The 20,782-nt window shown below is 41.9% G+C and overlaps 1 protein-coding gene across 3 annotated transcripts in view; it reads right to left on the bottom strand.

Annotated features, from left to right (window-relative positions):
• Positions 1-2,588: 2,588 nt before the first annotated feature.
• ATP7B (ATPase copper transporting beta) overlaps positions 2,589-20,782 on the bottom strand; it is a 35,080-nt gene continuing 16,886 nt past the window's right edge. For all 3 annotated transcript variants that reach the window (XM_087716940.1, XM_087716942.1, XM_087716941.1), the window contains 10 exons: positions 19,919-20,053; positions 18,163-18,357; positions 16,602-16,787; positions 15,079-15,271; positions 13,332-13,478; positions 9,216-9,358; positions 7,540-7,743; positions 7,313-7,430; positions 6,107-6,209; positions 2,589-3,564 (listed from right to left, as the gene is read on the bottom strand). In XM_087716940.1, the coding sequence (XP_087573066.1) occupies positions 3,315-3,564; positions 6,107-6,209; positions 7,313-7,430; positions 7,540-7,743; positions 9,216-9,358; positions 13,332-13,478; positions 15,079-15,271; positions 16,602-16,787; positions 18,163-18,357; positions 19,919-20,053 (1,674 nt within the window). In that variant the 3' untranslated portion in view covers positions 2,589-3,314. The remainder of the gene's footprint in view (positions 3,565-6,106; positions 6,210-7,312; positions 7,431-7,539; positions 7,744-9,215; positions 9,359-13,331; positions 13,479-15,078; positions 15,272-16,601; positions 16,788-18,162; positions 18,358-19,918; positions 20,054-20,782) is intronic.

The raw sequence follows: 20,782 nt of genomic DNA, 5'->3' as shown, positions 1-20,782 counted from the left end.
GCGTTTGTGGTACAATGAGAACATTGCGTGTGTTGAAGTTGTTTTAACGCAAACCAAAGATGCCTTTTAAAAAACAAGTTTACATCATATTTTTATGCATGCCAGTGCTGTGTGTGAGGTAATTTAAGGTGGTTCTGACAAGTATCATTGGCATCTTCATATCCGGTCACATGGGCGGCAAGCCACTCCCATCCAGTCACATGGGCGGCAAGCCACTCCCACAAAGGAGGCCACACCCACAGAGTAGGTTCGAACAATTTTTGAAACCCACCACTGGCCTGCTTCCAAGTTATACTTCTTGTTGAATACAGAAACCGATGTTATCCTTGTCTCCAGTAAACAAGTCCCAGCAGTGGTGGGATTCAAATAATTTAACAACTGGTTCTCTGCCCTAATGGTTCCTTCCAAACTTCTCAGAAAGTTAACAACTGGTTCTCCTGAAGTGGTGCCAACTGGCTGAATCCCACCACTGAGTCCCAGCCAACATTAAATTATGACATATTGAAAGAAAAAAACCAGCAGGGGGAAGCAAACTTCTTCTAAAAGCATCTATTTGCACTGGTTTGAAGACATGTTACAATCCTGAGATATATTTAAATAAGGCGTTAGCAATTAACTAACCCAGCAATTATTTTTGTTATTTTTCTTGTTTGCACTACCCTGTTTCCCTGAAAACAAGACCTCCCCGGATAATATTGCAATGCAGCAGCAGCCATGAGGTGGCCACGCTCGCAGCGTCCTGCACCTCAAAAATAATAACACCTCCCCGAAAATAAGGCCAAGCGCTTATTTCAGGGGTCAAAAGAAAATAAGACCCTGTCTTCTTTCTGGGAAAACACGGTAGGAAAAGTTACATCAGATACTTCTCAAGAGTCTTCCTTTTTATTCAGTTTTCAAAGCTAGAGAAACCTCTTAGGGAAGATGCAAAATGTAAGACATTTCTTTCACCTGCAGATTGTCCAGGCTGTATTCACAGGGGGCTGAGAATGATCTCGTGATTAACTATATCTTCATGGACAATGAATTTGAGCTGCCCTCAAGTGCAAGATTGCTGCTACAAGTAGCTATGTCTGGAGTAGCCATTCCCAAACAAAGTTTGAATGAGAATTTCACAGAGCAATGCAAATATTATTTACAGGCTAATTTTGAAGTTTCTTCAGTAAACTACAACGCAATAGATGGAAGTGAAGCAACTGGTGAACTACAGTAGTGGAAAAAAAGAGCTGCAATTTCAGGGAGCCCTCATATTTTTTTTGCAATGTTCCCCTTGTGCTGTTGGGAGAGAATCTTCCATAGAAACATCTATTATTTGTTTATGGATATTTCTTGATGATGGAATCACTGGAATTAAGTATTCCATTTCAGGAATATGAAATTCCACAATTCACCATTGCCGAATCTTACACACCGGACAACTTTGGCAATTTTGAGATAAATTCCAACTGATTAAATACAGCACAGGCTTTCATAGTGAAGCAATGATTTTAACTGCTTGCCCCTTTCCACGTTCCAAGTTTCTACATTCCCAGCATTTGCTATTATACAAAAGCTTTCATGATTTTTTTTGATGCATCTTGACTGAGTGCCAAGTTCATTACACATATTTATTATCCCTTCCCTCTCTGACTTCTGATGGTAATTTGAATTGCGTGTAGATTTCATAAATAAATGGAAAGTGTGGATTTATTTTTTAAGGTAAGATGCTGCAGTTATACATCCACAATAACTATACTGCATGAAGTGCAATAAATAATTGGATGAAATTATAAAAGAAATTAGAAATTGTAAATAATTATTTTCAAATGATGTTTATAAAGATGTTTTTTTTAATTTCACGTAAGAAAAAGAATGGATTTATTTACTGCAATTTGCTTCATTATGATTTTTTTTAAAAAAACAACAACTTCCAAGTCTATTTTTCAATATTTGAGGCACTGCTCTAATTCCAGTATTAAAAAAGATAAATACAAATTATTATAATGTTTAGGGAACTACCATGTAGGGGTGGGCTGCTGGGGGTTTGCAGGGGTTCAGGAGAACCTCTAAGATTCTGTGCAGTTTGGAGAACCCCCAAATCCCACTCCTGGCTGGCCCCACCCACCCCTCCCCTCCCAGAAGTCTCCATGCAGCCCATTTTGCATGCAGGTAAGTGCAGGGCACGGATGGAGACTCGGGAGGGCAAAAAACAGGCCTACTGGAAGTTCAGGAAGGCCTCCGGAACCTGGGGAGGCCCTCCCAGAGGCTCAAGGAAAGCCTCCTGAGCCTAGTGAGGGCATGAAGCCCCCCCTGCTGTGGTGCAAGAGGCTGACTAGGCCACACCACCATGGCCACACCCATCCAGCAACCAGGCAGAGAACCCATTGCTAAAAATTTTGAAGCCCACCACTGCCACTATGCCTAACAATACTCTACTTTTGTTGCCTTCTGAAATTTAAGAAACATTTGCCTTTTTATGGAACTTGGGATTCAGCATCATTAAGAGGAAACAAAATACATAGAACAGCTTTCTATATGCTGCTTGATCCAATATTATAAAATGCAGATGATATGAATAACCTTACTTTGCCTTCTTTAAGACTGCCTTCTTTAAGACTGCAAAAAAATGAAAATACAGCATACCCCTAAAAAGTATGCTTACTTCTCCTCCATGCCCCACCCTGAAGTACAACCAGCCTGATCGTTCATTTCAACAATCTTATTCTGACCTTTAAGAGAATATGTTTTTTCTGATATTACTTTAGAGGTGTCAAACTCAATTTCATTGATGGCTGCATCAGGGTTGTGTTTGACTTTGGGGTGGCGGGGGTGGGGGTGGCCAGTTGGACGTCACTCGTGTGTGGGGCGCCTATGGTGGCCCAAATGCTTTGCCAGTGAAAATAGAGCTTGGCCTTCCCAAGCTCCGTTTTTACTGGCAGAGGGTTGCAGGAGGCTGTCACAGCTGAAAACAGAGCTTGACTGGCAGAAGCACCATGGGCCGGTCCTTCGCTGTTTCCACAGTGGCCCCACGGGCCAGATCTAAGCACCACACAGGCCAGATCCCCTGTATTACTTGACCCCCCCCCCTGTATTACTTGATGTAAATATGGCAGCATTTGGTAGTGAAATGCAAACACTGTTCCGTTCCTTGATACACATATTATAATTAGCCCATATCCTAATCCAGGATCAAATGAAGGTACACTCTTCCAGTCAGATGAGAACAGGAACCACAGTGCACCCCAAATACACTTCTCCCTAGATGCTCCAGAAACAGAACCGTAAGCCTCTCTTAGTCCCATCCTTGAAAGCTGCTGCTTGGTATCAGATTAGATCCTTCAAATATATTGGTCTTCATCCTGATTGTTGGTGAGTAGTGACCATTTGTCCGCTCCATCTTCCAAGGCTCCTCGCGCTACGTCTGAAGTCAGGGAACAAAGGGACACTTGACTGTCCCAGGTAGCTAATTTGGGAGGTTTCCGTCTCCAATCATCCATCCCAATATGGACGCTAACTTGAGAAGGAGTCAGTGGCTTCATACAGCCTTGAGCCTCAGCTTCATATTTTTCCAGGACTGTTTTCTTGTAACTATGGAAATAGAACAAGTAAAAAATAAAGAGATATCCAACAGAAGCACAAAGTCGGATATGAGAGCAGTCCAGCAAATATTAGTACAGGAAGTCCTCGACTTACAATAGGCTTATTTAATGACAATGCAAAGTTGCAACAGCACTGAAAAAAGTGACTTAGAGCTGTTTTCACACTCAACGACTTTGAGGCATTCCCATGATCACGTGATCAAAATTTAGATGCTTGGCAACTGGTTCATGTTTATGACCATTGCTGTATCCCAAGGTCACATGATCACCTTTTGTGACTTTCTGACCAGCAAGGCCAATAGGGAAGTCAGATTCACTTAACAACCAGGTTACTAATTTATCAACTGCAGTGATTCACTTAACAATTGTGGCAAGAAAGATGTAAAACACGGCAAAATTCACTTAACAAATGTCTCACTGAAAACAGAAATTTTGGACTCAATTATGGTCAAAAGTTGAAGACTACCTGTATTTATGGTTCCACCACAAAACCGCGGTAGACTAAAGCGCGCTCGACGAAAGCACGTACCTGACATCATCACAATGCGACGAAAACATCACGTTGTGAGCAGTAAAGTTAAAATTAACGCGAAAACCTTACCCTAACCCCCCCAAACCTAACCCTAACCCTAACCCTTAACCTAACCCTAAACCTAACCCTAAACCTAACCCTTAACCTAACGCTAAACCTAACGCTAACCCTTAACCTAATCCTAAACCTAACCCTAATGTTTAACGTAACCCTAAACCTAACCCTAACCCTTAACCTAACCCTAACCCTAACCCTTACCTTTACGTGAATCGGCTTGCTTTAAAAGCGCTTTTTAAAGCGCCCTTTTTTCTCCGCGGTCATATTTGTCGCGCTGCTGATGACGTCAGGTACGTGCTTTAATCGGACGCGCTTTAGTGGACCGCGGTTTTGTCGTGCCACGGTATTTATAACGGTTAGAGTGTCCTAGGGTCACGTGATTAGGCAGATGAACTCAACAACCGTGTTACTAACTTAACAACTGCAGTGATTCACTTAACAACTGTGGCAAGATAGGTCGTAGAATGGGCCAAAACTCACCTAATAAAGATCTCACTTAACAACATAAATGTTGGGGTCAATTGTAGTTGTAGGTCAAGGACTTCCTGTAACCTGCGAATCATGAATCTATTAAGAAATGGGACTGTTGAATTGAAGAAAATGTAAGGATTAGTTTGTCTAGCCAGAAGAGCTCTTGATGTGTTAATTAATCCATGTTTTGATTTTGGACATTTATTTTCACTTGGTTTGTGAAAAAACATGAAGTAAAGTGGATGCAGTAGCCGCCACCTGCATTGTTACCAATATCATCCTGCCTTGCAAAAACATGTCGAGTGGTAAAATTAATTCTCAACTTATGACCAGTCGTTTAATGAGCATTTGGCGTTAAGATGGCCTTGGAATGGTGCATTACAGTTCACAAAGCACTTCTTTATAGTAAAATGTTGCCCCTCCACCCTCACCCTATGGTCACATAAGCACATTTCAGGCACTTGGCAACCGGCTCAAATTTAAAACTGATTGCAATCCATGTCCCGCAATCATGTGTGACTGCAAAGGGCTTTTAAATCAGTTTCTGGGATTTCATTGCCAGTATGTGGTCAAAAGTGCCCGTTCCAGAGAATGAATTTAGACGTACGACTGCATGATTCGCTTAACAACTGCATTAAAAAAACAGTTGCAAAATGTAGCCTGGTCAAGTGGATGCCTTGACTTTCAGCCACCATGACATGATTGAAAATTCGGTTCCAATTGTAGTTATAAGTTGAAAACTACCTGTAGTTGAAGGCATTTGCTCGGTATTTTTCTTCTTAGAACCACACAAGCTGCTGTAGGTGGTTCCACCACAAAACCACGTTCGACTAAACCGCGCTCGATGAAACCGCGTAGCTGACGTCATCAACAGTGCGACAACAGCATGGAGACAGAAGCACGCTGTAAATGCTAAACCTAAAATTAACCCCTAAACCTAACCCCCCTAAACCTAATCCTAAACCTAACCCTAAACCTAACCCTTAACCTAACCCTAAACCTAACCCTTAACCTAACCCTAAACCTAATCCTAACCCTTAACCTAACCCTAAACCTAACCCTAACCCTTAACCTAACCCTAAAGCTAACCCTAAAGCTAACCCTAAACCTAACCCTTACCTTAAGTTAAATTGGCTTGCTTTCAAAGCGCTATTTAAAGCGCCCTTCTTTCTCCGCGCTCGCTGTTGTTGCGATGATGTCAGCGACGCGGTTTAATCGGGCGCAGCTTAGTCGGGCGCGGTTTTGTCGTGCCACGGCTGTAGGTATGGCCAATGTTTAGAAGTTGCCAGTCCTCTTCAAGCAAACTTATTTAGAAAGCTCCAGCATGATGCCAGGCAGAGGTAGAAGAAAGGCATCAGCTGCCTTGATTACTACTAATGACTTAGATTTAAAGTTTTAGGAAAAGGATACTCCCATTCTATGTGGTGACTCTGGGCAGAGCATGTTAATTCGGGACTGGGAGCTGACCTACCATTTTAGCTGCAGAGAAGAGAGCAATACGGATATCGAAGATGCAGCCATTGCAGCTGACCCCATCCATGGATGTAACACAAGTCCTAAAGGCATAAATACCCCTGACACACAAAAAATAGACAAGATTTAGAATATTGACTAACTACAGGTAGCCCTCGCCTTACAACAGTTCATTTAATGACCGTTCAAAGTTTCAATGGCACTGAAAAAGGTGACTTATGACTGTTTATCCACACTTACAACCTTTGTAGCATCCCCATGATCATGTGATCAAAATTCAAATGGTTCATTCTTATGATCGTTGCAGCATCCCGGGGTCATGCGATCACTTTTGGTAACCTTCTGATAAGCAAAGCCAATGGGGGAAGTCAGATTCACTTAACGACCATGTTTCCAACTTATGCACTGCAGTGATTCACTTAACAACTGTGGCAAGGAAGGTCTTAAAATGGGGAAAAAATCATTTAACAAATGTCTCACTGAACAACAGAAACCTTGGCCTCAATTGTGGACGTAAGTTGAGAACTACCTTGTACAGTTATATGCAAGCAACTCTTAAAGAATGCAGAATTTAGTCTTAAATCATTTTCTTATCACCTGCCTGCTCAAAGCTGAGGAGTTTACTACAAAACCAAATTACTTTTGGTATTCATGTATTTCTTCTCCCACAAGTTTATTGTTTGCTTTCTATTTTTCATGCTCAGAATAACATTAGTTCAGTACAACTGGAACTCACAACTGGCATTCCATTATTAGAGGGACTTCACATCAGCGAATTTGTTGTCTTCCTGAGGCATTGGACCTCCATTTTCACAAAGTCCTAGTCATCATCATCAAACAGGGTCAGCAAAAGCTACGTGAATTATAATATGTTTGACCTTAAGTTCCAACTGCTTAGGCAGCACCACAGTGAGGCTGCTGAAGGGTATATTATTAATTAAGCCAAAAGCTTTTTCAATGCAGTGCATTTTCCTTTTTAAGCACTCTGCAAAATCAAAAGTCTCTTGTGCCGCGGGCTTCCCTCCCTTACATTTTTCTCCTTCCTCTGCTTTCAAACAATTGATTATAGACATAAATGTTACAAGGCAGCTCTTAAAAGAACAGGAAAAACAATCCCATTGTGAAGTTTTTAAACAAATAAAGACATCGCTTACTAAGGGTACCTTCCACCAACCCATTGAGAATCATAGTATGAATAATTTACCTGCTGCTATAGGTATGCCAATGAGATTGTATATTAAGGCCAGGAATAGATTTACTCGGATTCTCTTCATTGTCTTCCTGGATAGTTGGATACTTGCAACTACATCGAGCAAATTACTCTGCACCAAAAAAAAAAGGGGGGGGAGGGGTTTATTTATTGTTCTAACTTCTCAAAAAGTCCTAGGAATCTCCCCCCCCCAATCATCACTTTACATTTTGGAAGCTCACATGAATCAGCACAACATCTGCTGCTTCAATGGCAACATCTGTGCCCGTCCCAATGGCAATGCCGACATCAGCCTGGGCCAGCGCTGGTGAGTCATTAACCCCATCTCCAACCATGGCAACTTTTCTTCCAGAGGTTTGGAGCTCCTGGACTTTGGCTACTTTGTGAGATGGAAGAACCTCGGCAAATACTTTTCTGATCCCAACCTAGATACAGAAAAACACTTCTTCTTTGAATCAACATGACTACTTCCAAATAGAACAGAATGGAACAAGACAACAGAACAGAATAGAATAACAGAGTTGGAAGGAACCCTATAGGTCTTCTAGTCCTCCAAGTATTCAAATATTCAACCAACCAACCTTCCTTCCTTCCTTCCTTCCATCTTTCTTTCTTTCCTTCCTTCTTTCTTTATTGCCTGCCTACCTTTCTTTCTTCCTTCCTTCTTTTTCTTTCTTTCCTTCCTTCTTTCTTTATTGCCTGCCTACCTTCCTTCCTTCCTTCTTTTTCTTTCCTTCCTTCCATCTTTCTTTCTTTCCTTCCTTCTTTCTTTATTGCCTGCCTACCTTTCTTTCTTCCTTCCTTCTTTTTCTTTCTTTCTTTCTTTCCTTCCTTCTTTCTTTATTGCCTGCCTACCTTCCTTCCTTCCTTCTTTTTCTTTCCTTCCTTCCTTCTTTCTTTCTTTCTTTCTTTCTTTCTTTCTTTCTTTTTCTATGGTTCCTTCCTTCCTTCCTTCTTTCTTTATTGCCTGCCTACCTTCCTTTTTCAGAAATGGGAAATACATTAATATTGGTTTCCCAAAAGCTCTGGGAGGATGAAGAAAGGCAGAAATAAAATACTATAAAATATATAAATCTGTAAGATGCAATTTTTACACTTTGCTTTAAAAATATTATCACATGCACAGAAAGTTCCACAAAGTACCATAACACATCTTAAAACAAGGATGCGAAGGACAATCCAGTACTCAGATTTAGATACTGTACAGTACTGGATTGTTGTGTTCTTTTTAGAAATATAGTAACTTTAGGTATGAAGGAAATGCCCTATTCCAGAGCTGCCATTTACACAAAGAGTTTATACTTAGCTTCCAGACTTCTCTGTCTGGTTGCTTGGAAGATTTCTGATAGAACCTTTTATTTGGACTAGGAATGATCAATCTGGACCCACCAGTGATGGGAAGCAAAGCAAACTCTAAAACATCTTGAGAATACCGAGTTGCATGTCCTTAGCCTAGACTGATAGGCTAGAATAAGGATAGTTGGATTTAAATTCTCATGAAATAACAAATAACCTTAATGAGTCAGTTTCTACAATGTCTCGTGGAACCTTTTGGCAAAGGGAACATGTTGTGTTATATTCCTGATTTATCTTGAGGAACAGTCGGATAAAGAATTATTGCGGTTTTTTTAATGATGGCATTGTATGCCCTCTCAATTTTATTGAACTCAAACCGGTATTACTTGTTTCTTTTCAATGAACCATTCAGCCTTTTAATGGTGGCATCCATTTTTGATGTCATGCTCTATCAATTTTGTAGAATGTAAATCAGTTTTGTATGTTGTAAGAACCTCCAAGAAATATGAAAGGAATGGTTACCTTCCAATTTGGCACCCATTCAATGAGCCCAACAAAGATGAATAATTCTCTTGCATACCTTTTCCACAAGGAGCCATACCTGAGTTGCAATTGCTTTGGCTGTTTTCCTATTGTCTCCTGTGATAAGCACCACATCCACTCCCATATTCTGCAATATGTGCATTGCTAAGGCTGCCTCTGGCTTGACTGTGTCTGCTATTGCCATCATGCCACAAAGTGCACCTACAAAAAAAACATATCTTTACTTACATTTATGAGATCTCTGTGTCATGGCTTCTCTGGGAAGGATTGGATTGGATTGGATTTATTACATTTATATGCCACCCTTTTTCCCCGAAGGGGACTCAGGGCGGCTCACAATTCAAGTCAGGGAAGGGGGTACAGACAGGGGATAAAAAAGACGAACATAACAATACACAATTTAAAAACACACAACAGCCATACCATTCGAGGAGGGGGGCAAAAGCTCTTTAGCCCCAGGCCTGTCGGAACAGCCAGGTTTTAAGGGCTTTGCGGAAGGCCTGAAGGGTGGTGAGGGTTCGAATCTCCACGGGGAGCTTGTTCCAGAGGGTGGGAGCAGCCACAGAGAAGGCTCTCCTCCGGGTAGTCGCCAGTGGGCATTGGCCGGCGGATGGGATTCGGAGGAGGCCTAATCTGTGGGATCTAATCGGTCTATTGGAGGTAATTGGCAGCAGGCGGTCTCTCAAGTACCCAGGTCCAATACCATGAAGGGCTTTATAAGTGACGACTAGCGCCTTGAAGCATATCCGAAGACCAATAAGCTATAAATAGCCCTTGATGTGAAATCACCTTCGAGCCTGGAATTTTGGTTGTAAGTTTTTTATGATTATTAAGCAAAGTGCCCACATGATGGCCTTGTTCAACGACTGCAATCTAAGCTCTCTCTGTTGCTAAATGAGATACCCTGTGTAATTAAGCAACCACACAGGGGTATCTCAGAACGGGGAGGCCCAGGAAGGCCCAATACCCATTGATATATGGAAACCTGCTGGGCAGTGTCAGCTGGCTAGGTCCACCAGAGCAGGGACCTTCTTCTGCCCCACTACAGCAGGGTCTAGTTATGTTTCTGTTGCCGTGCTCCATCCTGCAGATGGGCCCCATTCTCACAATGGTTTGGAAGACTCCTGCAAATTGTGCAAAGCTGCCAGAAGACAAGAACCGTTAAGACAAAAGGGGCGATTCAGGAGTAAGGCTTGGAGATGATTGGCCCCTCCCATAAGACATGAACCACAGTGAGAACAATGTCAATTGTTAGCATGTTCTCCTTTGGAAAGGAAGATGCTAGCAAAGCTGGTATCTTGAAAGACTCCGAGCCTCAGACCTTCAGAACACTGAGGCTCAGAGTCTGTAGTGTTTTCTCCTCTGGAGAGGAGAAGGATGCTAATGGAAGAGGAGGATTCTGGAGGAGAAAACACTAAAGACTCTCAGAATCAATGTTTCCAGGTAGTCCTTTCATTCTGTGCATGAAAGAAAACTATTTCTGCGGGCCAGTTGAACAGGGCTTGGAAAGATCCAAGAGAAGGAGTCATCCAAAGGTGTTTTTTTTTCCAAAATGCAACTGGACTGGACTGAATAAGCTTCTTAAATGATAAGCAAAACGTCTTCAAAGGAAAAAAGAAACAAGTCAGTCCAATTGCCTTTTGAAAAAAATTATCTTTGGGACCTGGAAGATTGAGAATCTCCATAGACAGGGAAGGAATTCTGTTCCATAAAGAGTCTGAAAAAGCTGCCTGTCAAAATAAGGCAGGCAGCTCTTTCACTGTGTGAAGGAAATTCTTTCCCTGGATAGATTGAATGGGGCTTGGATGTCAGCGTTCCAAGTAATAGGTCCATCGCAAGCAAAAACTCCAAGACAGGTGGACTACTCAAAGAATAGCTTTATTGGAAATATCATATTGGTGTTGTGGCCTGCCAGATTTGGACAGTGAGGAGGTTGGGGAGGAACATAAGCCTGTCCTGGAGTCTGGGAAAGGCTCTGATGAGGGCTCTGTGTCGGAGGCAGAGAGGGGGCCAGAGACGTATGCTAGCTGTCAGCTGCCTTCAGAGTCAGACATCAGTGAGGCAGACGAACAGCTGGAGCCTGTTCCCAGTGTGCAGAGTGGCCAGACAAAGGGAACAGCTAAAGAACAGGGGTTGACTTGGGAGTAAGACCACAGGTGGGCGATGAATGGCCCCTCCCAGAGGAAATAAAAGAGGAACGAAAGGGGAGTGGAGTTTGCAGGAGACAATCAGTTTGCTTAATTGGTTTGTGACTCTCTGAGACTCCTTGCCAAGTTTTGCAGATATTGCCCTTGCAGCTCTCCAAGCCAGATAAAGTCTGTGACTGTAAATCCTCCCTTGAAAGACTTTGTTGGATGTGAATGAGAAGAATTCACAGTAAATTAATAAAAGGGTTTTTTGTTGAGTTTGCTTTGTGATTTTGGAAAGCCTAGGTCGGAACAATTGGCACGTATCTGGTGAAAACCAAGTCTGGAGGTCATGTTGGTTTTCACCTAATTAAAAGTAAAGTTTTCCCCTCAACTCCAATCAATCAGTCACATAGCCCAATCAAAGCATCGTCTGCTGGTCTGGTGACATCACTCCCCCTTCCTCCGGCCCGATGTGAGAATGTCCTTGGTTCCCAAGAGAAAGTATTTTGTTTTGACTGCACAACCCCAGCTGTCTCTAATCCCCTGTATCACTTGCTCTAGTGTGGCAGCACTGAAGGCCCAAGATGGCTTTGGCCAGAGCAGCTTCAGGGTTGACATTGGGTCTTTGGGATCCAGGCTTGGTTTAGCTGGCCCAGCACAGGTGTTTTTCCCATTCTGTGAGCAGAATGATTCTTCAGCCAGCCTGAGAGCGAAAGAGTTGCCTGACAGATTGATTCGGCCCCATGCAAGGCAGAGTCCCTTTGTTAAGCAGATCTTTCACTCTTAAAAAGGCTAGCTGAAAAAGGTCTTCAGGGCAGACCTTTTTCAACCATTCCCCAGGAACCAGCCAGGCCACAGCACCTTGTGACCTTCCCTTGCCAGCTTCCCCAGTTGACTTTCTGGGGAAGCTGGCACGGAAGATTGCAATTGGCAATGATTGCGGGGTGCTTGACAATCCATCACAAGTGTGAAGTGCATAGATTGCAATCACGTTATCATGGGGGTGTTGCAATAGCCGTAACTTTGAGCACAGGTCATAAGTCCCTTTGCTCAATGCTGTTATAATTTCAAATCATCACTGAACGAATGGTCATTTAGTGAGGATTGCGGTACTCCATACTGTAACCAGGGGTGGGTTTCTCGCCCTGTTCCAACCGGTTCGGTTGGAACGGGGCCGGCGTCATCCTCGTGCACGCGCGCGGTGCACGCATGCGTACTAGCGTCTGCGCGACGCTCCAGCTGCTCCTGGAGGATCGCGCAGGCGCTGTATGCGTCCTGCGCATGCGTAGAAGCGCAGAACTCATCAAAACCGGGTAAGGACCGCGGGCGGGCGGGCGGGCGCACCCTTCACCGTTCCCGGAAGTTACTTACTTCCGGGTTCACCGACCAACCGGTTCGCAGGGACCGCCGTGAACCGGTTGAAACCCACCCCTGACTGCAACCTTCCCTACCCTAGTGTCAGCAGTGTAATCCTATGAAGTCTGCTACCATTTCGGTGAGTCTGTTACCGAGCACGTGCATGCATGCCGGGGGCGCACCCACACAGCGCTAAAAAGGAACATTTTGAAACCTTCCGAGTTTGCAAAGGTAAGTAGAACAGCAAGGGGGGAGAATCTACTGTGCTACGCGATTTAGATTAGCTAGAAAGCAACGATTCTAGCTAATATAAATTGCGCGTCACAGCTGACCATCACCCAGCTGATCATCGGTATCATACCGATAATGACCGGTATCATTTTTTACTACTGGTTCAGGCGAACTGGTCTGAACCAGTAGCATCTCACCCCTGCCTAGTTTCCTCCAGAGATGCTGGTTTTTATCTCCTGTAATTCTCCACCCAGCATACCCAGTGATGATGTTAGCAGAAGGAATTAGGGAAGCTAATATCCATGCATCTGGAGGGCACCAGCACAGGGAATGGTGTTAAAATACAATGGCTTCCTAATTTGAATTTTTAGCTACAGAACAGAGCAACATCAGAGTAGCATGGCTTTGCACATTTTTCAAAAGTTAAACTTCCTCTAATCCTGACTGGTTAGCATTACCATTTATGGCCACCAGAATTGCTGTCTGTCCTTTCATTTCATGGTCTCTCATGGCCTCATGAACATCATTGGGGATATGCAGGCCATTCCGTCTCATCCATTCCCGATTCCCAATCAACACTGAATAAGTATGAGAAACTGCCGTATCTGTCAGATATAAAAATGCAGAACTGTGAGAATTTAAAGAAAGACTTTTTATAAGCTACAGGGAATGTTAAAAACTCACCAGTATATTCCAACCTGTTTCCTTAATAGGCATTAATTTATATAACTTGATAAGTATGGTAAAATATATCAATTTACTTCTTGGTAAAACATTCAGAATATTCTTCAAAACTTTCAAGATGTTATGGGAAGTGCAATGTTCTGGAACTAGATTTGTATATGATCCTTTTACTGCTTGGCAATGATTAAAATTAGATAGGAAAGAGCACAGAAAGCAAATATCTTTTTATGAGGCACTATGAAGAACCAAGAAAAACTGAATTCCAGAGGGAAGAAAGGACATTTGACTGCAAGTGATGCAGAATGGAGTACATATAATCAGACAATTCAGACCAGGCTAAGGCAAACGTCTTTCACTTTGAACATTACAAATTCACTGGCATTAAGATAATCATTGTACAGTCCTGGGGGGTCTACCTTGCCTAACAAACAAATGGGCGATTTGATGGAGTTTTGCTTTCTTCATACTGGACAGTTTGATGTTTTTTCTATACTGGGGCAAGAACATGAAATTGCACCCTCTCTAGAAACGTGGTTGTATTGCCCAGGTTACTCAGCATCTCAATTTGCAGAAGCTGGAGATACTTCATTTAGAAATGTTCATCCATTTATTTCTCCTTTTATCTTATGGGTTGTTCAAATTACTCCAACCTTTTTGAAAAAAAACCTGTTTCCTATTTAGACCTTAGAAAGGTTTAGGATGTATATAATGAACCCTAAGAATTTTTTAGAAAAACTTTTCTAAACTCGATCTATTATCAATTAGGTGATTTACTAAATCTAGTGTTCCTTTTGGTCTTCTTTTGGCCAGTGGTCTGTTGCTTGCTAAATTTGAAGCTCCTAAACTGATCAGAAACAGGAACGTGGTGGCTCAATGGCTAAGACGCTGAGCTTGTCAATCAGAAAGATCGGCAGTTCAGCGGATTGAATCCCTAGTGCCGCGTAACGGAGCGAGCTCTCATTACTTTTCCCAGCTTCTGCTAACCTAGCAGTATGAAAGGACGTAAAAATGCAAGTAGAAGACTAGGAACCACCATTGGTGGGAAGGTAACAGCGCTCTGGGCGGCTTCGGCATTTAGTCATGCCGGCCACATGACCATGGAGATGTCTTCGGACAGTGCTGGCTCTTTGGCTTTGAAACGGAGATGAGCACCGCCCCCTAAAGTCGGGAGCGACTAGCACATATGTGTGAGGGGAACTTTTACCTTTAAACTGATCAGAACATTCTACTGTCCAAGATTAAAAAGGCTTTTATGAGGTTATCTTCATTTAAAAAACCCTAAGAAACAATATCTAATCTTGACCTGTTTTCTCACCGCTTCCATATTTCTCCTGACCAAAAAGTGAATCGGGAAGGAAAGATGGCACAGTTTTACAATACCTTTTGACTGGCAGATCATTTTAAAGTTTTTTTTTAACATTTTCAACTAGGAACATAGCCAACATCAGCTGGCTGGCCCTACTATAACTTGGGCAATTCCTTAAGCAAACTTTCTCCATTTATAAATAGCACGTTGCTTACCTCTTGCTTTGGGGAGTGGAGTCTGATCTTTAACACCTTTATCAAAGCCATCAATATGAGGGCTGAGACTGGTCATATACTGCTCAATCTGATCACCCAATAAGGTTTCAGGGCTGCTAACATTACAGCTTATTCCACATCCAGGAACTGTCTGAAAATCTTTACAGCATCCAAGGATTTCTGTGCCAAGTTCCTGCAAAAATGTGCACTTTAAACATCACTTTGAAGAAGCAAAATGCTTCATTTTCATGCATAAAGGGAAATACTTAAAACTATAAGCAGTTTTCAAAAGCTTTTCTGAAATTGTGACGATGTGCATGTAAAAAGTGCCTGAAGTTAACATGATATGTACCTATTTTCTGGAATAATAGCTTCCCCAAAATTAAACTTGAAAAACATGAAGTGTACTTTAAATTCAAATTGTGTATCTCGCTATACTATACTCAATTTTAAATCCAATCAGTACTATCCACTGGTTTGAAGGATATTTTACAATTCAAAACAAAGGGTTTCTCATAGGTATTCCAAACTTGGTTTAAATGTCATAATTCCCTCAAAGCAAAGTAGTCCTTCTCTCTTTTTTTAAAAAAAAGAAATGTAGCTATAGCTTTGGAGGATATTTAACTTGCTTAGGTCTATTTGACAGTACTAGGAAATTATGGCCCTTATGGGGTTACTGAATTGCAACACTTGGTAATCCAGCTAGGATAGCTAATAGCGAAGGATACTGGGAACTCTGGTTCTGTTTTTTTTTAGAGAGCTTTCAACTCTTCAGTTTAGATCAAGTTTGGCAGCTTGGTCCCTTCAAATACTGAAGCCCCTCTTGTTTCAGGCTGCTATCCTGAGCCAACCAAACAGGAATTGGGTGGGAGTTCATATCCAAGGAGTTTCCTGTGCAGAACATGTTCCTGGCTCCACTCAGCTCAGGAGCGATGCTTAAAAACAAATCTGAAAAAGGTGGAGGCCCAAAATGATTTGGCAATAAGAAGGGCGCTTCCTCAAGTAGTGGTACTGACTCTGAAGAAACCGATCCTAGGGAAAACAACTGTCATTTTTCCAAAAGAGCTGGGGAGAACCATCTGACTTCCTAACTCTCTATTCTTTAAATAGAGGGGGTTCGATTTTCTGATATTAATTATCACTATAAGATCTCAGTGTGGTTTCTTTTACCACACTGAAGACTTTTCAGGCTACTTACTATATGGTGTTTTATATAAGACTAGCTGATAACCCAGCGTTGCCCAGGCATTTATTTATAGGGGGAAAATGTCTGGACCAAATGTAATTTCTAATGTTGGATTTCCCCCCTTATCAGAGGGAGCCCCCTTGTGGAGTACTGTGAAGCCGTTACCATCGGAACTCTACTGCGTTGCACAGTAGAAGCCATTTTATGGTAGTACAGAAGAAGCCATTTTAAGGCACAACAGGCTGTATCTTAACAGAACACACACCCCGAGCCTATTCTTTGCCAAGACAGAACTTTCTACCCAAAGGAGGATTGAATGTCAGTGAAAAGAACACACCTCTTTGCAATATCGAGTGACAGCCATTCCTAAAGGATGCTCACTGCTGGCTTCGGCAGTACCAACAAGAGCAAGGAACTTTTTCAGAGGCAGGGTAGCTTCTGTGACTCCTAGCAAGAGAACGCGCGTGACTCTGGGAACACCGTAAGTCAAGGTTCCGGTTTTATCAAACATCACTGTCTTCACCTGGAAGAAATCATACTGACAAGTGATGGCTTTGCTAATTTGAAACATCCAGAATATAGTTCCTTTGTAACAGAGAGGGTAGGCTTGCTCATAGGATAGGGCATATTATGAGAAAAGTAGTCCTGGGCTTTGGCAGAATAGTGCCCTCTTTCTCTCTTGGGAAAGGTGCCTCTTTTTATGAATGGCAAACGTGCTATCTTAATTAATAATTAATTAATTAATCTAATTTCTTGACAGACACGAATCGACCTATTTCCAAAATCTTAAGTTACTGTCCCTCCTTTAACGTTGAGCAATTTATTAAGTAAATTCTCAGTTTTTCATGTTTTGTTAGGTTAAAGTCTCTTTCAAGTCAAACTTGACTCGTGGACATATTTATGAGGTTTTCTCGGCCACGTACAGAAACAGCTTGTCCCAACTTTCCTCGAAGAAGCATTCAACTTTGTTAGGGCCATTAGTAATATTATCTTACAGATCTGCTAATGTCATAAACGCAAGTCAGACAAAATTTCACATTTTGATCCTTGAGTGCTAAACCAAAGGTCGAGAACAGGAGCAGAATAACTACTTCTCTCTCTGAAGATCAAAAACTGAAGCAATTCCTTATGTAAAACTTGAATTCTGGACATTTCAATTAAGCTGCATATTAAGACAGCAGAATGAAACCATTTTAGTGACTAATCAGTAGTTATACAAAGGAACACACAGTAAGCCTGGTTTATTTTAAAATAAATTGATTATAATAAATTGCTTGCAGTTTAGGACTAATAGTCATAAGTTAGTGTTGTGGCCTGGCAGGAGCTGTTGGAGCTGCCACCAGACTCTGACAGCGAGGGGCCCTATGAGTCGGCCCTGGAGGATGTGGAGGACCCTGGACAGGGTTCTGACTCCGAGCAGGGCGCAGAGAGACTGGTTGGCCACCAGGTGGTGCCTGAGCCTTGGATCAGTGGGGAGGAGACAAGAGAGAGCGATCCAGAAACCAACAGTGAGTTGTTCCCGGATGCACGCCATCGAAGGGCTACTCGGCGTCAAGAACAACTATGTAATTACAGGAGGTAATTACGCTCAGCTGATGGTCATTAAGCTCCTCTCCAGACTATAAAAGAGACTGCTTGTGCCACGCCCTTCTTGCAGAAGTCAGCACTTGGACTAAAGAGAAATGAACTTGGCAGGCTGGATTGCTGCCAGAGTTTGTCTGAAGTGCTGCCAAGGTTTGTTGGCCTTGCTGCCAAGGTCCTTATCTGTTTGTTTATTTGGCTTTCAGCCACCGAGATTCTGGTCTTGTTATTAAAGGACATTCCATTTTACGCTTGTCTTGGCTTTCGTTACTGGATGGAGGAGGGGGTCAGAACAAGTTAGCAATGATAATATTAACCTTGTGTGCCATTTCCAGGGGTTTCCCTCCTTTGATTAAAATACCATTCTGAGCAGCAACTCCAGTGCCCACCATCACAGCAGTTGGAGTAGCCAGGCCCAAAGAACAAGGACATGCAATGCACAGCACTGTGATGGAGGTCTGGAAGGCAAACCGTAGGATAATTTCAGCTTGTGAGTTCTGTTTGCTGTGATGCTAGAAAGCAAGCAAGAAATATTTATTTGCAAGAGATATATTGGCAATCTTTTATAATAGCATCATTACGCACAAATACGCTCTCACACATCTTTGCCTTCTATTTTTGGAGAGAAATCACTATATGCGAAAATTTAGTCCTGCTACCATTTTACGTTGAAGTTGCTTTCAAAGTACTCTTCCATATAAAAATATTCTATCAATTGCATTTAATTACCTAGTCAGAATACATTTTCTTCTCGAGCAATCAAATCTGATCATTTTCACTTTGCTCCAGTCTTTAATTATCCTGCTTAACAGTTGTTCTTTTAAGCAGCATTTCGAATATTTGAAGATTACAAATTAAAAACACTGTAAGATGACAAAACTCCAAAGTTTTCCACATCCTGCTTAATGTCATGACTGCTGTTCTCTTTGGCAATCCAAACTAAACAAGGCTCTGTAACTGTATAAAGTAACAGTAGAATAAAAACCAGCTTTTGCCCAAATGATATTTGTCTATTGATCAGATTAATTCGCATAGTAATATTTGCTCTCTATATTAATGTGTGAGAAAAAGAACAAATGCATGTCCTGACACGGAGATGCTACGACAAATGGGTAGAAGTAAAAAAAAAATGTTCAAGTGAACTGTTCTGCATTTCATTCTCAAATGAAATAGCTAAGATCTTGAGAAACCCATTTGCCTTTCTCCTCTTTTTGATTCATTGAGACCTAAAGAAACTGCATTGAAAACCAGTATAAGAAAATTAAAAAAAAACATGCCTTTTTCGGATTTCATAGATAAATATGACAAATGTTGGGGTCCTGGATTTCAAACTGAATCTGGAATCACTGAATTGGGTTTTGTGGGATCTTAAATGTATCTGCCCAAGTGTACAAAAATATTTTTGAATAATTGCAAAAGAAATTCACAAGTACGTACACATATACAAACACATGTACAATCTCTCTGAGTGGTTCCTTGCTACCTAATTCTTCTTGGGTATTCTCAACATATTTATATCTTTTATAGTCTCCTATCATAGGAGGTATTAGGGACACAGTGGCTCAGTGGCTAAGATGCTAAACTTGTAGATCAGAAAGGTCAGCAGTTCGGTGATTCGAATCCCTAGCGCCGTGTAACAGAATGAGCTCCCGTTACTTGTCCCAGCTTCTGCCAACCTAGCTGTTCGAAAGCATGTAAAAATGCAAGTAGAAAAATAGAGTCCACCTTTGGTGGGAAGGTAACAGCTTTCTGTGCGCCTTCAGCATTTAGTCCTGCCAGCCACATGACCACAGAAACATGGACAGCACTGGTTTTTCGGCTTTGAAATGGAAATGAGGACCGCCCCCTAGAATCGGGACCAACTAGTACATATGTGCGAGGAGAACCTTTACCTTTTTACCATAGGAGGAGACTATAGGTCACCCTATAGAGCCCTATAGGGCGTCTCCCTGAAAGGCTATGAGTTTCAATTGTTCACTTGCAATTCTTATTAATGCATGTTGAACTCACTTTAAAAGCTGTCTGGAATAGCAGGATATAAGTAATTACAATAATTAAGTAAACAGTACTTACAGGAAAATATTTTAGTACAACATCAAACTGTATAAATCCAATTATGATCCATGTTATCAGGGTTGCTGTTGAAATTATTATGATAAATGGAACAAAATAACCACTAAATCTGTCAGCTAGTTGCTGGATGGGTGCCTGCAAATCAGAAAAAATTAGGTCCTTATGAGTGCACAATATTTCTTAAAAATACGTTAACTTATCAAATTAAGTATTTTACAAATACATCTGGTTGAGAGAAATACAGATCCCCCCCCCATATCCCTCACCTGTGATTAAAATGCCATTGGTGAATTAACTGAAATGTGTCTCTTGAAAGAAATGCCGACAGGCCTGGGGCTAAAGAGCTTTTGCCCCCCTCCTCGAATGGTATGGTTGTTGTGTGTTTTAAATTGTGTATTGTTATGTTCGTCTTTTTATCCCTTGTCTGTACCCCCTTCCCTGACTGAATTGTGAGCCGCCCTGAGTCCCCTTCGGGGAAAAGGGCGGCATATAAATGTAATAAATCCAATCCAATCCAGCTTGCTATTGAAACAAGGGGATTTACTTTTAATGAAGCATGTTTATAGAACAGGGGTCTTCAACCTTTGCTTTGTTGGCTGTGGAATTCTGGGAGTTGAAGTCCCCCAGGCTTAAAGTTGCCAAGGTCCGAGACCCCTGATACAGACGATGTTTCAACCAATAGTTCTGTGATGACAAGATCCCTGGCCCAGCAGCTGCACATGATCTTTCTGCAGTAATAGCAATAGCACTTAGACTTATATACCTCTTCACAGTGCTTTACAGCCCTCTCTAAGCGCTTTACAGAGTCAGCCTATTGCCCCCAATAACCTGAGTGCTCATTTTACTGATCTCGGAAGGATGGAA

Source organism: Thamnophis sirtalis, unplaced genomic scaffold (genome assembly GCF_051295495.1).
Source record: "Thamnophis sirtalis isolate CommonGarterSnake01/CBP01778 unplaced genomic scaffold, rThaSir2_p1.2 scaffold_5, whole genome shotgun sequence".
Classification (NCBI taxonomy): Eukaryota; Metazoa; Chordata; class Lepidosauria; order Squamata; family Natricidae; genus Thamnophis; species Thamnophis sirtalis.
Note: the sequence above shows the minus strand (reverse complement) of the source record. Positions and strands in the feature narration are given on the sequence as shown.